At 45.3% G+C, this 15,937-nt stretch overlaps 1 protein-coding gene across 1 annotated transcript; it reads right to left on the bottom strand.

The window, feature by feature from the left end:
• Positions 1-1,046: 1,046 nt before the first annotated feature.
• Positions 1,047-12,500, bottom strand: SNRPA1 (small nuclear ribonucleoprotein polypeptide A'). Its single transcript, XM_065906640.1, has 9 exons — positions 12,357-12,500; positions 10,740-10,887; positions 9,473-9,551; positions 6,129-6,175; positions 5,743-5,845; positions 5,098-5,177; positions 4,620-4,695; positions 3,916-4,009; positions 1,047-1,298 (listed from the first exon to the last, which is right to left on the bottom strand). The coding sequence occupies exons 1-9, from the start codon at positions 12,436-12,438 to the stop codon at positions 1,240-1,242; spliced, it is 768 nt and encodes a 255-aa protein (XP_065762712.1). The 5' UTR covers positions 12,439-12,500; the 3' UTR covers positions 1,047-1,239.
• Between the last annotated feature and the right edge of the window lie 3,437 nt (positions 12,501-15,937).

Below are 15,937 nucleotides of genomic sequence, written 5' to 3'. Positions count from 1 at the left end.
GCGGGGGTAGAGGCAGGCCGGTGGGGGTGTAGGAGGTCCCTCAGCGAAATGTGCCCAAACTGATGATGGACACAGCCCTAGCAGTTACAGTACTGAAATCCTTCCAAGCTGAGTGAAAACCAAACACGCTCTAACCTCACTATCAGGAGCTAAAGGGATACCACTTAGGGTTTTGAACTTCATCCCTTGAAACACCCTTTGAAAGCAAGTTGCACACAAACTGCTTGGCAGGCCTGAATTCTACTTTCCATCAGAAGATGCAAGTGTCACTCAGACCCCAGCAGCCTGGCCCCTGCAGGGCAGCCCTCTTGGTGCAGCCAGGAGCTGAGCACACATCTTGGTTCCTGACACGGCAGTCATCCAGGAATACAATTTGCTCACAGAACAAGAGGTCAGACCCCATATCACACTCTACCTGCAAAAAGCAAGGGAAGTGCTTTCTGTAACAAGTCAGCAAACGGACCACAGGGACTGGTCCCTGGAGAAGCTGAAGGTGTAAGGTGGTTGAGGCCAGGGTGGGCAGCAAGGCTGGAGATCCTGAGTGTCCCCTCTGGGGGACAGCTCCTAGGAGCCCATGAGAGGTACAGAGCCTCAGAGCCCACAACAGACCCTGCACTCTGGCAAGACCTCCGAGGCTCACAGTACACTGAGCTGGGGAAGCCCTGGTCCAGGGTGGTCCCAATCTCTCGAATCCTACCGACTGACAGGCAGATGTCACATTCCCTCTAACTGTCCAGATCAGCAATTTATCATCACATGCTGGTGCAGAGTGTTAAACAAAAACTTCAAAGGACACTGACTCTTGCAAAGCCCTGGGGCCTGGCTGCCTTTAATGACGTTTGTGATCCTTCATGAAGAAGAATTTGCAATATCGGCTGCTTTTTTACAACCAGTAGCAGCACACAGATAATAGTTTTATTATGAATTTAAAAACCTTAACATTTCATGAGGACTGGCAAGCCTGCCCACAGAGCCGCCCTGGGTGCATTTCCAACTCCCCATATCCACACCTCACTGCACACACCCCAATGACGCACAACCTGCAGTACAGAGAGTGTCCTTTATTTGTACTATTGGTAGAAAACTGGGTTTTAGATTTCAAAATCTGTATTACAAAATTACCAGCAGCAGTTTTGAGCATTTCAACAATGCTGATGAACTCTACTTTGCTGACACAAACAAGGCAGGACCTGTCCAAGGTGGACTGTTACACGTCCTGAGGTGCTGAGGCCACCCTGCTCAGGACCCATTTGCAACGGTGTCTTCTTCCATCTCCTCTTCACCATCATCAGTGGGGCCTAGAAAACACACAAAGCCAGAAGTCACACATAGATTAGAGCATGTGTGGGCATCCACCCACCATGCTGATGTTACCGGCCAGACCCTAGACCAGGTGCAGACACCTGACAGCAGCCTCAGCCTAGAGAAACTTTTTAGGTCCAGGGACCACCTATCTTTGGCAGGCCCTGGAAGGATGGTCAGCTTCTAGGGAATGGGTCACAAAGCTGCTTCATGAAAGTCAACTCTATGCCTGCTGTTCTAACCCACTCTGGTCAACTCATGCTTTATCAAGATAAAAGCTTATACTTTATGTTTTGTTCTTGCCACAATGATGGGCAAAGAAACTGTGAGCATTCCAAAGAAAGATGGGAGAGGATACCTACTCCATGCTGCGGATAGTCAGCCAGTGATTCTGTCTAAATTATGTTTCCAGTTAGACCCAAACGTTACATTTCTAGACACAAGACTAAAGAAAGTGAGAATGTCACCAGGAACTGCTGTTCAGATGCCTGGGAGTGAGAATGTCACCGGGAACTGCTGTTCAGACGCCTGGGCCCACTGAAACCTAGAGAACCATGAACAATTCCCACCTTCCTCTCCTCAAGGTGCCCCACATGTGTTCAGACGACACTGAAAAGCCCCACGTGAGTCCCAGGCCCACCTAACATTCTCAAGGGGAGGCACAGTAACAGGAATTCTGCCACACTGCAGCCAAAGTGAGCCACGTGACACAGCCTCCTCCCTGCCTGTCACCAGCCCCGTGGAGGTCTTAGCAGCCTGTGCTGTTCTCAAGATCACAGGTCCCTCATTTCGTGGCCTACAGGGCCCTCTGTGGCTGGACTCAGAGCTCTGCCTGCCAGCCTCTTTCACCCGTCCCCCCCGCAGGCCCTGGACCTTGGCTCACAGTCCTCCTTCAGGCCCAGGGTGCAAGGCTCTCTCACCACAGAGTGCTCCTTCCCCTGAGAATGCCATTCTGGTCTGTCTAGGTCACAGGTTCTCAAATACTTTAGTTTTAGCACCCAAAGAATTTTTCTTCAAGTAGATTACTTTTTATCAATACTATGTTGGAAACTGAAAGCATTAAAAAAAAAAACAAACAGTAATTCCTTAAAACAATAAACCTAGTACCATTAATGTTTGTATTTTTATAAAATATAGTATCAATATTTTCTAAAATGAAAATATATAGTGAGAAAGTTGGTACAGTTTTCTACTTTTGCCCATCTCTGCAATGTCTGCCCAGTGGTAGACGGGCCCTTGTTCTGCCTTCATCACTCTACTCGCTAAAATATGTTGTTCTGACTAAAGGGTGTGAAGAAAGCTGGGCCCACAAAGACATGCAGTGAGAAAAGGGAGGAGTATTTTAACAGCCTGTGCAGGCAGCTGTGGCTATTTTTTTGATACTGTGCCAAAACTTGACAAAAGTGGTAGTTTTTCACTTTTGTTCTTTTGGTCTCCCCACTTAGCTTGTAGGATCTTGGTTGCCTGACCAGGGATCAAACCTGGGCAATGAAAGCTGAGTCTTAATCACTGGATCACCAGGAATTCCCCAAAGTGGTATTTTCTTAAAGGTTAGATTGCAAATGTTGGCCCATTTCTTCACATCAAATGATGTGTCCCCGGGGTGATATCCAGGAACACCAATGATCCTCACTGCTTCACAAAGGACCTCACTGGGTGCATGGCAGCTCAGAATGACACCTAGTATCATTGGCCCTATGAACCCATGTACCTGGGCTGAGGCACCAGCAACTCTACCTGCCATTGCTCTGGCACCATCAGGCACAAATGGTTACACTTAAAAGCAAATAATGCCTCGGTGTTTGTAAGTTTTCCTCATGGGGCCCCAGGGGCATGCCTCGGTGTTTGTAAGTTTTCCTCATGGGGCCCCAGGGGCCCAAGGACCACACAGTGAAAACTGCTACTCTAATGAATGTCTTACTCACTTCTAGTTTCAGTTCAAACATTATTTCCTCAAGGGAACTTGCCCTGAGCCACTGGTCTAGACAGAGCCCCCAGTTACATTCATGTCAAACTTGTAACATGCACCGTCTGTAGCAGTTTTCACTTTACACCCCAGTCAGTGTCCATCATGCTGCCCAACACAGAGCTGGTGTTCACAATCAAAACAGCTCACACCTGGTGCTCAGAGCCTAGGAAGCCCCTTACTTAAGTCCTCCCAACAACCTTCTTAGGTCACCACTACTACTATTTGGTTAAAGATGAGCAAACAGATTTAAGATCAAGTGGGGTTAAGAAATTCATCCAAGGACAAAGCTGGTGAAGCTACGCTCTGAGACTCAGTCTGTCTGGCTCCAGAGCCCATGCTCCCCACTGCTAAGTGGGCCCACATGGACAGGGGTCAAAGGCATCATGGTCACCTCCACTGTTCACTTTCACTCCATGGCTGTGAATTAACACTTGTCTCAACTTTCACAAAAACCCCAGAGTTCAAGGACATAAGCTTCTTTATCAAATGATTTCTTTTCAAAGAACATTTAAAGGCATTTTGTGTAGATTATAATGGTAAGGAGGCACTATTCGAGCATCCTTGGATTGTAGCATCTAAAGCAATTTGCAGTCACTAGGAGTGTATCATTAATCTGGAAAGGAAGACAGAAAGTGGTTCCTGACCTGCTCTGCGTTCTCTGCCAGGTATCTGACCAGACTGCAGCAAGCCCTTCAGCCGCTCCACTTCAGCCAAAGTTGACGCATTTGCTATAGCATTCTGGACACCAGGAAACAAGAGAGATGGACAGTTATTTTCATCCAGTTAACAGAAAACACTCACAGAAACTCATGCCATCTTTCTGAATTGGAATATTAAATAGTCTCTCTCGCAGGAAGAATTTTGCTGGCACAGTGAAATCAACCCCAAAACCAAATTATGAAGTTCCCAAATTGGTAAAAAGCTGCAGACCCTCTTACAGGAGAACAAATAATCAGTGCTTGTGCCCTAAAATTCTGGTTAATTGGAATTATGCCACTGGATGATTTAGGAGGCAGTATTACCAAATTAGGATTTTTCATCAAGCAGGATCTTTCAGGCAGCAAGTCCTTCAAAGTAAAAATCAAGACAGCAAGCAAAGGTAACTAACTGTTCAGATAAATGCATCCTGAGAAAATGAGAAGACCAGAGTTGCCTCCACTTTGACCAGCTCATATAATTAATTCAAGTCAAAATCTGGTTAAATAATATCTTTAAGCTAGTTTTTCCTTACACAGAAATATAGCTGGATTCTAACAACTGGGAGAAAGCTGTGGTTTCTAACTCATTACTTGAGTCACTACATGATTGAATAGCTCACTCCAGTCTGAGAATCCTGATTCGTGCTCACCTTGATGGCTTCCACGTCCCCTGGGGACGGCCCACCTTTCTTTTTGTCAGTCGGCAAACCAGCACCTGGATTGAAACTTGGGCGGGGAGGGAAGAACAAAACGTCAAATCCACACTGACAGAAATTGCTTCTCTTTTACTTTCAAAAGCTTTGAAAGTAATTCAACCAGTGTAGTATCTTATCTTTGTTAACAAACTGATACAAGAAACTCTCTCCTTCAGAAACACCACCCAGTTCATCTTGCCACAGAGGAAGAGGGTGCAGTACTATCATGGCAGACTGAATACTGGAGCATCCGCTCTCATCTGGTAGAAATCTCACGTGATATAGGGGCCACAGGGGGCCACGGATCATCACTGTGCAAATTTTAGGACTGTATTAGTCACAGGTGTTTCATTTCATTTCGCAAGAGGCAAAATGCCAGACAGATAATGTTTCTGAAGGTGAAGTGGAGTGAAGTTGGATATCCGGATCTTACGTTTTGCTTCTCCTGGCAATATCCTTTGCAAGTTGTGCACCCCGTTTGCCCTTGAACATTTTCTCTGCTTCCTGACGCTCCTACAGCGACACCACACACAGAGTTAATGGAAATAGGAATACCACGTGCATTTAGATGCATTCCTCAGAAAACATGGAAGAAAACTCTCCTGGAATACTCTGGGCTGGTAAAATACCACAGAGCCCATTTCAAAATAAGAGATACAGCAGTCCCCTGCTGTGAAGGTTCCTAGAGAGAGCAGAGCCCCCTCTCCGAGTTTCCAGGAGGGGCTCTCTGGGAAATAAGGTAAAAAAAAATCCCTAACGAAGGGAGAATCATCCTGACAATTACAGCTAGTGCTAAGTGAACAACATGAAGCTCCCCAAGAGCATGTATCTAGGCAGGCTGTCTACTGTGACAAAGCCCATGGTGGCTCTGAAGCCAGGCCACCTCTGGACTGACCAGCCCCACACACACACCTTAACTCTAAGTCCCACCATAAACACTGCTATGGAAAATAAATCAACTTAACACTCCTCATCCCCGCTCCCCGCATTCCTATTACAAACTAATAATAAAAGTCAGTAACAAAAGTATAAAGGAAAAGCACCAACCAATAACAACTTACAACGGAGAAACACTTACTTTTAGTTTCACTTTCTGGAAATCCAGTACTCTGACTTGTGGAACTTTATAAATCACATAGAGTCTGTAATGCTTCTTATTGGTTACAGGGTTCCTTAGGATACTACAAGAAAAGGAACAGTTTGATGCCAGTCTTATTCCTAGCATAGCATTCAAGAGGTCTATTTTAATAAAGTCTAATGTCCAGGAAGTAAGGAAAAGTTCACTATTCTTCACATTTCAATGTCATAAGAATTTAATGCTAGGGAAATTTTAATAGAGCCCAAAGAAAACATTTTCAATATTTGTTTTTTTAAACATACTTTTTACTATAACTTTACCATCAAGGCCAGCAATGGTGTTATTTTAAAAGACTTTATTGTCACTACCACAAATAGTTTCCATACCTCAGATAAGTCAGTGACTTGAGAGATGCCAGAGGGTCCAGATCACCCTGTGAAATAACAGCCACAGGTAAAAACACAAACACCACAGCCCACCATGATCCCACGACATGCTGACACCTCTGCAGTAAGGACACACCTTGTCTTTCATACATTAATTTGTCTTTCCTGCCCCAGCACCCAGCACAGCCCTAGCACATAACAGACACTTGGTATATTTCTACTGAATAACTGCTTCATAAATTTGAACTTCTTAATATCCCAGACACAAGAACTTCTGTCTCAACACCAGAAGAGACGAAAAGAAAAAATATATATCATTTCCTGTAGCAACTTCAAAAGAGCTACTGAGTAATGATAGAAAAAAAAAAGGCAATGTGAAAAGTGATGTATCTCCAGGGAAAGTTATTCATACAGGGAACCTGGCGTGAGGTGGTTCTTCCTGCTGCTGCCTGGGAGCAATGTGGGCATGTCATCTTTGTCACCTTTATTCTAGGTTCCCCTAAATCTCTTCAAATACATTTTCCAAAGACAAGGACTATAGTTATAAGTGGGGGGAAAAAATATATATATATATAGGAAGAACACAAGTTAATTTTTCAATCTTCCCAAACTATCCTATAAAATACAGTGCAACAAGGATAGGAAAACCAAAAAGATATGGTCAACAGCTACAGCCAAACCAGATGAAAATGTATTCTGGCAAGAACCTGAACTTGGGACCAGTAAGGACCAACTATTTTGAGAGCTATAAGACTTGCACAGTGACGACACCACACAGGAAGAAGCAGGGGGCAACAGGCACCCAGCCTAAGAACAGCAGCCAAAGACGGGCATGTTCCAAGCACAAGCACAACAGGTGTGTGACGAGGCCTGGAGGGCCTCCTGAAACAGCCCCACCCGAATGAGAAACTGCCAGAGCAGATCTAAACTGAGTGGGGCAGCGCCAAAAGGGATGATGAGGAAAAGCACAAGTAACACGGGAGGGGAACAGAGCCACAAGCTCAGAGAGCTGCCACTTTTCATGACGACACTGGAGGGAGCGCTGATGCTCACAACTACAGTACCATCACTAAAGGAGATCTACAGAACAATCTGAAAAGAACAGCTAGCGCAGCACCACTGGAGGAGATCTACAGAACAATGTGAAATGGAGCAAAGACAGACAAATGTTGCAGGACCTCACTTTTATGTGAAATCTCAAAAAACGGAACTCACAGCAACAGAGAGTTGAATGGTGGTTACCAGAGGCTGGGAGGTGGAGGAAAAGGGGGGTGAAGCTGCTGATTAAAGAGGATAAACTTTCAGTTATAAATAAATTCTGGAGATTTAATGTACAACGTGGTGACTACCATTAAAAATAACATAAGGTGTACCCAAAATGATTAAAAAAAATAGAACTCAAGTGTTCTCACTGCACACACACATAGATGGTTACATGAAGGGGTGGGTGTCAGGGTACAGATATCAAATTTCATATTATACACCTTAAATATTTATAATCTTCATTTGTTCATCATATCTCAATAAAGCTGCAAAAAACGAAAGAATGGTAACTTGATGCACACAGACCCACACACAGACTGTGCACGACACAGTGATGTCTCGATGCGGGGGTGGTGAGATGTGTACGGTGCTGTTTCGTTCAGGAGGTAAAGGTTAAGGTTAACTTTACACTTGGATGCTAATTCCCAGTATGCTAAAAAAATAAAGAGTCTATTTAATAATCAGTTAATTTCCAAACTATCAGAAGAAGTAGAATACCAAAAAGAGAGAGAGCAATAAAGGAGAGGAAAAAAATTTGCAGATGGATGGGGCAAGTGAAAAAATTCTAGATAAGAGAGAAGATAAACTCAAATATACTGGTATTACATTAAACATAAACAGACTATTCCATTTAAAAGACAGGCTTTAGACTGGATTTTAAAAAAGGATCCTATCAAATTCTGTTCTCAAGACACAAATTTAAAATATAAGTGCAGAGGAAAAAAACCAAATTTTGGATGGAAAACAATGATCACGCAAATACTAACTGAAAGAAAGCTTGTTTTGTTATACTGCAGTGGATAAAACAGACGCCAAGGTAAAATTATTGTTATTTTATAATAAAATATAAATGATAAAAGGTTCATTTCATCAGTAAGATACATAAAAATCTGGATACATCAAATGAAGTAACCTGAAAATATATACAAGTAAAACCAACAGAACTCCAGGGAAATCCACTACCACACAATTTTAATATGCCTCTTTCAGTACTGAGAGGACAGCCTTCATCTTTGCAAACAGCTTTAAGCACAACTACAGCACACAGAATCTACTGCCCCAATATTCCACACATTCCGCATGGACGCACATTTGGGGTTAAATACCTCATGGAGTTTAGAAAGGACACGCCCTCAGATTGGGGGCTTTCTGACTTTTGGAGCCAAGCACTCCTTTGGAAATCTGAAGGACACTCAGGGACCTCGTCCCTCGGGAAAGGAACAGTCAGGGAGCAAGGAACGGAGGGGTCAATGGCACAGCAACCTAAAATCAAGTCATGCCATAAGAATGTCAACATCCAGTATTTAAGTGAAAAATTTAGGTTACAAAAACAATATATAGCCTAAGCTCAACACTGTTAAAAATTATACATACAGAGTAGAAATTTAAAAAGCAGAAGCAGATCAAAATAGTCATATCTAAATAGAGAAAATGAAACTTGCCCCTTATCTTAAAAGAACACCAGTCTCAAATGATTGTTGATCTAAATGTGGAGTAAAACAATAATTTCTTGAATAAAACTCCCCAACAAAATTTAATGTATGTCACATATGTAATTTTCTAGTACTGACATTAAAACAGAAGAAACTAGTTTTAATAATATATTGTTTTACTTATTTTCCAAAATATTACAATTTTAATGTCAATATAAAAAATTGATAGTGTATAATATTTTTCTTTTGCACGAAGTCTCTGGAATCTGTAGTGTTTTTTATACTTCTAGTATATCTCAATTTAAAGTAACCACTTGTGGCTGGTGGCTAGCATACTGGACACAAGAAATTCAAGCAAAAAGATGGGTAAGTCTCTTTAGAAGTTGAACAGAACTCAAAGCACCAACGACAACAGACCCGTGACACAGATTATGCTGGAATTAGGAACTGCTCCATCAAGCCCCCAGGAGTCCAAAAGTGAGTGAGCGAGAGTATGTGCAACACACAACCAAAAAAAGCCCATACCCTAATAATGAAGAAAAAGAAAAAAGGTGATGAGATAATCCTCTGGACTCTCCAAGTTTTCTAATAAAGGCAGGCAGTGCCTTTAATTCCCCCCTGTAAATACACTTTCCCCATTTGACTTACCAGTTCCACAAGACTGTTATTGGTGAGAATGAGTTCTGTCAGACAGGGCAGAGCCTGATCAAGCCCCTCACCTATACGGCTAAAAGGAAAAGACAAAATCTTAATAAAAGTGAAAATGCAGTAAGCTAAAAACTTGACCTAAGCTAAAAACTGGGCACTTGCCCAGAGGACTTCTAAGTGGGAAGAACCTCAGAGATGCTCCTTCCAACACTATCTGACAGAAGGAAAACAAAGAGGAGGCGTGTCTGAGGTCACACAAGCAGGATGATTTGAGAACCCACGCCTCCTGAATGCTGCTGCGGCCTCTTCCCGCCACCATACTAGCCCCAAGACAAGGAGAAAGTATTGTGGACACAAACAACCTCACTCATCTCAGGACCTGTGAGCAGGAAGCACAGAAATACACATGCTTCTGTGGTCACAGCTCAGAAGCACAGGATACACAATAACCAAACCACAGTCAACAGTTTAGGAGAAATGTGCCTATTTAAAAAAAGCAGCTTACCACCCAGAACTTAAAGACCCTATCAACACACCTTCAAAAACTTTTTTCCAACAAAATTTACAGAGATGATGTGTGTGCGCGCGCATGTGCTCAGTCATGTCCGACTCTTTGGGACCTTAAGGACTATAGCCTGCCAGCCTCCTCTGTCCATGTGATTTCCCAGCAAGAATACTGGAGTGGTTTGCCATTTCCTACTCCAGGGGATCATCCCAACTCAAGGGATTGAACCCGTGTCTCCTGCACTGCAGGCAGATTCTTCACCACTGAGCCATCTGGAAAGCCCGCAGAGATGATGAAAGTGGGTAAAAAAATAAAATCTTAATTCTATAAACAATATTCTACATATCAGCTGCAGTTAAAGAAAAACAAATACCAGAGGATTTGAGATAAAATGAGATATTCAGTTAAAACTATAATTGCTGAATTTTATGTATCTCCTTAATATGACCTCTCTGATAATTATAATTATTTTAGAAATGAGCTAAAATGTGTACAAAGCACCAGATTTTTAATTTAAATTAAATTAGAAACTTACTATTAATATATAAATATATCAGGTTTCTGAATAGATGCAAGTAAGACTTGACCAATGACAAATTAAACTCTGAATCTATGGGGAAAATGCTCACTTAACCATTTAAGAAACAGACAGGTAAAAGAATAGAAATCTAGTTTAACTGGCATATACACTGCAGTTTCTTCAGGGAATTCTGCAGCATCTGCTCTAGGGGGGAAAGCTACTTTCCACTAGCACATGCTTACCATATTCTATTGTTGTTCACTAATAATGTTTTCAGTCTTCTCAACAAAGGAAAACCATCCAGTTTCCTGATTTCATTGTCAGAAAAATCAATGGCATCAAATTGGTCTAAGGTGGCACCGAGATTTTCAATGACAGGAATTTTATACCCTGTAAAAAGGAGAAAAACCCAGACAAGTATTAATATAAATAAAAGGCGCCTTAAAACATTAGTAGCATTTAATGGTAACTTGACTCATAGCTTAACGTTCCTTCCCAAAGTGTTTATGTGGCACCTATGCAACCACCAGGCCCTGCCAAGGTACTGGCACACAACACAAGGAAGAACAGTCACAAATCCCAGCTGCTGGGAAGCTCACGGTCCAGCAGCGGATGTGAGCAAGGTGATGGTGATGAGGGCCATAAGGATAACAGTACTTATCAGCAGGAACCAGCGGCTAACCATTTCAAGACTACTTACTAGTGCCTCACACTGCTCTAAAGCAAGGCCTCGGAGCTAGAGAAGCGACCTAACAGGGCTTCACACTGAGCGGCTGTCAGCGTCCAAGCACTATCCACACGGGGTGGACAACAGTAATCGACCTCGCCTGCATCCCACAGGCCAGATTCCTAGAACTCACTGGGATATCTTCTTAGTATTAAGACACTTCCTCCTTACTTCACCTCCCCCAGCTCAAACCCAGAGCTGAAAGTCAGTGGTTGATATACAACGGTAAGTCACCCTGCGGACAGCTCACTCAAACACCTCGATGCGTCCAAGACGGGCATAAAGACTGTGCCAGCTACTCGAAGAAGAAGTTAATGGAGCCAAGGAGCTGTAAGGGCTACAACAAAGGAAGCGCTGCACCCAAACGAGAATCCTCAACGCTGGGCGCACTTTGGACTCGGAGAGAAGGCAGACAATGAAGGCTATCTGTTTACTTCCGAGTTCAACCTTTCTCTGAGAAACTCGATTTAAACAAAAACCAAAGTCCTGAGCTTTCAGCGGACAAGAAAGCCAGCAGAAGGCAGAGCCCGCAGCCGGCGTTTCCCCTCGGGAGCGGATCTCAGGCCAAGACCGATGGCCGTACCCGCAGAGAAGCCGCCCCTTAAGGACTCGCACGGTTCGGGGCCTTCCGCACCGCTTTCGCCGGCAGGCGGCAGCGCCGGCTTCGCGCCCACAGTCCGCTCCCAGAAACGCTCCGATAGAGGGTAAAAGACAGCAGAAGCCAACGCGAGGAAACGCCGGGGAAACGATAGCTTCCGGCCCGTACACCGCTCCCTCACTCCGCACCCCGTCCACTCCCTCCCGACGTCATGTTAGCTCCGCACGAGGGCCGCAAGCACCCGTGCGTTTATTCCCTGCCCCGCAGCGGCTCAGACCGCCCGGCGGCCCGGCAGACGCCCGCTGTGCGACCGGTGCATCGAGATGGCCCCAGTGTGCAAGGAGGACCCGGGCTGAGCGCGCCTCGGAAGGGCCCAGGGAGGGCCTTCAGCCGCCGACAGCGGGATCCAGTCCGGCACCGGGCGCTGGACGCAGGCTGACGGCCACGCTCCGGCGGTCCTAGCGCACGCGGCTGGGCTGGGCCAGGCCACCAGTCGGGCGGGGAGGCCAGACCGCCTGCCCCCACCCGACTCACCCCGCAGGTCCAGCTCTCGGTCCCGCACCGCATTGGTGTACTGCGCCGCCTGCTCGATCAGCTCCGCCGTCAGCTTCACCATCCTGCAGCCTCCCGCCCGCCGCTCCTCCAGCTTGTCCCACCGCACCGACGTCCCGGCGTGCCCCGCGCGCGCCGCCAGGCAGCACCAATCGCCGTCCGCGTGCGCGCGCACCGGGGCATCCAGGCTGTATCAATCGAGGAGCCACGCCCTCGGGCTTGGGCTCCGCCTCCCGGGCTCGGGGTCCTCCTCCCGGACTCAGGCTCGGGCTCCGCCTCCCCGGCTCGGCCTCATAGATGTCTCGCGCGCTTTGCTGCACCTCTGGTTGTGTCTCCGTTCCTCTCGCGCATCTGGAGAGTTGTGTCCGCAAGCTAACAAAGTATGAAAACCCCCGAGGGTAACTTCCTCGCGCATCAGTGCACTGTGAGGTGAAAGGGAGGCTGTGACTGTCCTCGTGGGATCCAGTGATGGGTCCCGGATTTTGGCCCCCTGTACAGACCGGGGCTGGGTCACCTCTCACGGTCCAGTTTGCGGTTAGGCTTGTGCTCGCTGGCCAGTTTGGAGGAGGAAATGGCAACCAGTTCAGTATTCCTGCCTGGAGAATCCCACGGACAGAGGAACCTGGCAGTCTACAGTCCATAGGGTCGCAGAGTCGGACACTACTGAGCGACTAAATCACCACCTCCGCTGCTGGAGAGTTAAGATGTTCTTGCTGAAGCCTGACACGCAGGAAAGTGCGCAGATCAGAGGTCTGCAGCAGCGAGAGCACACCTGAAGAAACTCTATTCGGAAACCACCTCCCACACCCGCCTTCCCAACCCGCCCCCAAAGGTAGCCGCGAATCCCACACCACAGATTCGTTTTGCTTGCTTTTCATAGAGACTGGTGCTGTCCGCTTCTGGGCCTGATTTCTTCGGCTCTGTGTCCTGCCTGAAATCCATCCAGGTTGCAGGCAGCAGTGCTTTGTTTACTTGCTACTGTATGGAATTCATTGTACCTCTCATACCATAACATATCCATATTGCTTCTCACCTTACCCTCTGGTTGCTCCGGTTGCTCCAGTTCCGGCTGTGCTCCGTAACGCCGCTGTGAATCTTCCTATGTATGGATTTGATGCAGCTGCGCCTGTATTCCCCAGGAGAGGAGCTAACGGGACACGGGGTGTGGCATCATCAATAAATGATGCCTGACCATTACTGCCAAGAAGCTGAAATCATTTCCACACTCTCGTGGTGTGTAATGGTTTCCATCACTTCCAATGTCAGCTTCATTGGCACTGTCAGTCTTTATAATTTTAGCAGTTCTGGTGGACCTGTGGTGGTATTGCACTAATGCTTTGATTTCAATTCAGTTCAATCGCTCTGTCGTGTCTGACTCTCTGCAGAGAGAGTCATGTGTCCATGGACTGCAGCACCTCAGGCCTCCCTGTATATCACCAACTCCTGGAGTTTACTCAAACTCATATCCATTGAGTCGGTGATGCCATCCAACCATTTCATCCTCTGTCGTCCCCTTCCCCTCCTGCCTTCAATCTTTCCCAGCATCAGGGTCTTTTCTAATGAGTCAGTTCTTCACATCAGGTGGCTAAAGTATTGGAGTTTCAGCTTCAACACCAGTCCTTCCAGTGAATTTTCAGGACTGATTTCCTTTAGGATGGACTAGTTGGATCTCCTTGCTGTCCAAGGGACTCTCAAGAGTCTTCTCCAATACCACAGTTCAAAAGCATCAATTCTTTGGCACTCAGCTTTCTTTATAGTCCACCTCTCACATCCATACGTGACTACTGGAAAAACCATAACCTTGACTAGACGGACCTTTGTTGCCAAAGTAATGTCTCTGCTTTTTAATATGCTGTCTAGGTTGGTCACAACTTTCCTTCCAAGGAGCAGGTGTCTTTTAATTTCTTGGCTGCAGTCACCATCTGCAGTGATTTTGGAGCCCCAAAAAGTAAAATCTGTCACTGTTTCCACTCTTTCCCCATCTATTTGCCATGAAGTGATGGGACTGGATACTATGATCTTAGTTTTCTGAATGTTGAGCTTTAAGCCAATTTTTTCACTCTCCTCTTTCACTTTCATCAAGAGACTCTTTAGTTCTTCACTTTCTGCCATAAGGATGGTGTCATCCGCATATCTGAGGTTATTGATATTTCTCCCAGCAGTCTTGATTCCAGCTTGTGCTTCATCCAGTCCAGCATTTCTCATGATGTACTCTGCATATAAGTTAAATAAGCAGGGTGACAACATACAGCCTTGACGTACTCCTTTCCCAATTTGGAATCAGTCTGTTGTTTCATGTCCAGTTCTAACTGTTGCTTCTTGACCTGCATACAGATATCTTAGGAGGTAGATCAGGTGGTCTGGTATTCCCATCTCTTTAAGAATTTTCCGCAGTTTGTTGTGATCCACACAGTCAAAGGCTTTGGCATGGTCAATAAAACAGAAGTAGATATTTTTCTGGAACTCTCTTGCTTTTTCGATAATCCAACCGATGTTGGCAACTTGATCTCTGGTTCCTCTGCCTTTTCTAAACCAGTTGAACATTTGGAAGTTCACGGTTCACGTATTGTTGAAGCCTAGCTTGGAGAATTTTGAGCATTACTTTGCTAGCGTGTGAGATGAGTACAATTGTGCGGTAGTCTGAATATTCTTTGAAATTGCCTTTCTTGGGGATTGGAATGAAAACTGACCTCTTCCAGTCCTGTGGCCACTGCTGAGTTTTCCAAATTTGCTGGCATATTGAGTGCAACACTTTCACAGCATCATCTTTTAGGATTTGAAATAACTTAACTGGAATTCCATTACCTCCACTAGCTTTGTTCATAGTGATGCTTCCTAAGGCCCATTTGACTTCGCATTCCAGGATGTCTGGCTCTAGGTGAGTGATCACACCATCGTGATTATCTGGGTCATGAAGATCTTTTTTGTATAGTTTTTCTGTGTATTCTTGCCACCTCTTCTTAATATCTTCTGCTTCTGTTAGGTCCATACCATTTCTGTCCTTTATGGTGCCCATCTTTGCATGAAATGAAATGAAACGAGCTTCCAAAAGGTCCAATTCAAGAAGAGGCATCAGCGGAAGGAGTTCTTACCTCAGGAAGCCCTACCCATTGACAGCGTCTTTTGTCCTCCTTTGGGCAGTGGGTGGGGGCAGTTTTATTATGGTCATGTAGGTCTGGGACAGGAAAACATTTTCTGCTTCAGAGCCCAGGGAGGGGGGAATCCTCTTCATGTGATTAAAGGTAACGTCACCCATAATGAAATAAACCAAAGTCCTGTATCACCTACTAGGATGCGATAAGAAGAACACAGCATTGCTTCTTACAGATTCATGTCAAAGATACTTGACCTGAATGGAAATGTGAGGAAACTTCAGACAAGCACACACTTCAGGACTTAGGCTGAGGGTTGGGCATCTTGAAAATGTTCAAGGTCACAAAATTCAAAGAACCGAGGAACTATTCTAAACTGAAGGAGATGAGAGCCATGAGAAGTATGTGCAGAGTATGATGTAAACTGGACCCTTGTGCTAAGTGCATTATCAGGGCAGCTAGTAAGAGGTG

Source organism: Muntiacus reevesi, chromosome 15 (genome assembly GCF_963930625.1).
Source record: "Muntiacus reevesi chromosome 15, mMunRee1.1, whole genome shotgun sequence".
NCBI classification, from domain to species: Eukaryota; Metazoa; Chordata; class Mammalia; order Artiodactyla; family Cervidae; genus Muntiacus; species Muntiacus reevesi.
The sequence above is the reverse complement of the archived record's forward strand: the minus strand, read 5'-3'. Positions and strand labels throughout refer to the sequence as shown.

Bases quoted from the DNA above. Each gene is read 5' to 3' on its own strand.
- SNRPA1 (XM_065906640.1), bottom strand. From the start codon at position 12,438: ATGGTGAAGCTGACGGCGGAGCTGATCGAGCAGGCGGCGCAGTACACC. The intron at 9,552-10,739 runs GTAAGCATGTGC...TTTTCCTTTTAG, and splicing joins GTGAACAACAATAGAATATG to CCGTATAGGTGAGGGGCTTG. The intron at 6,176-9,472 runs GTAAGTCAAATG...GTTATTTCACAG, and splicing joins ATAACAGTCTTGTGGAACTG to GGTGATCTGGACCCTCTGGC.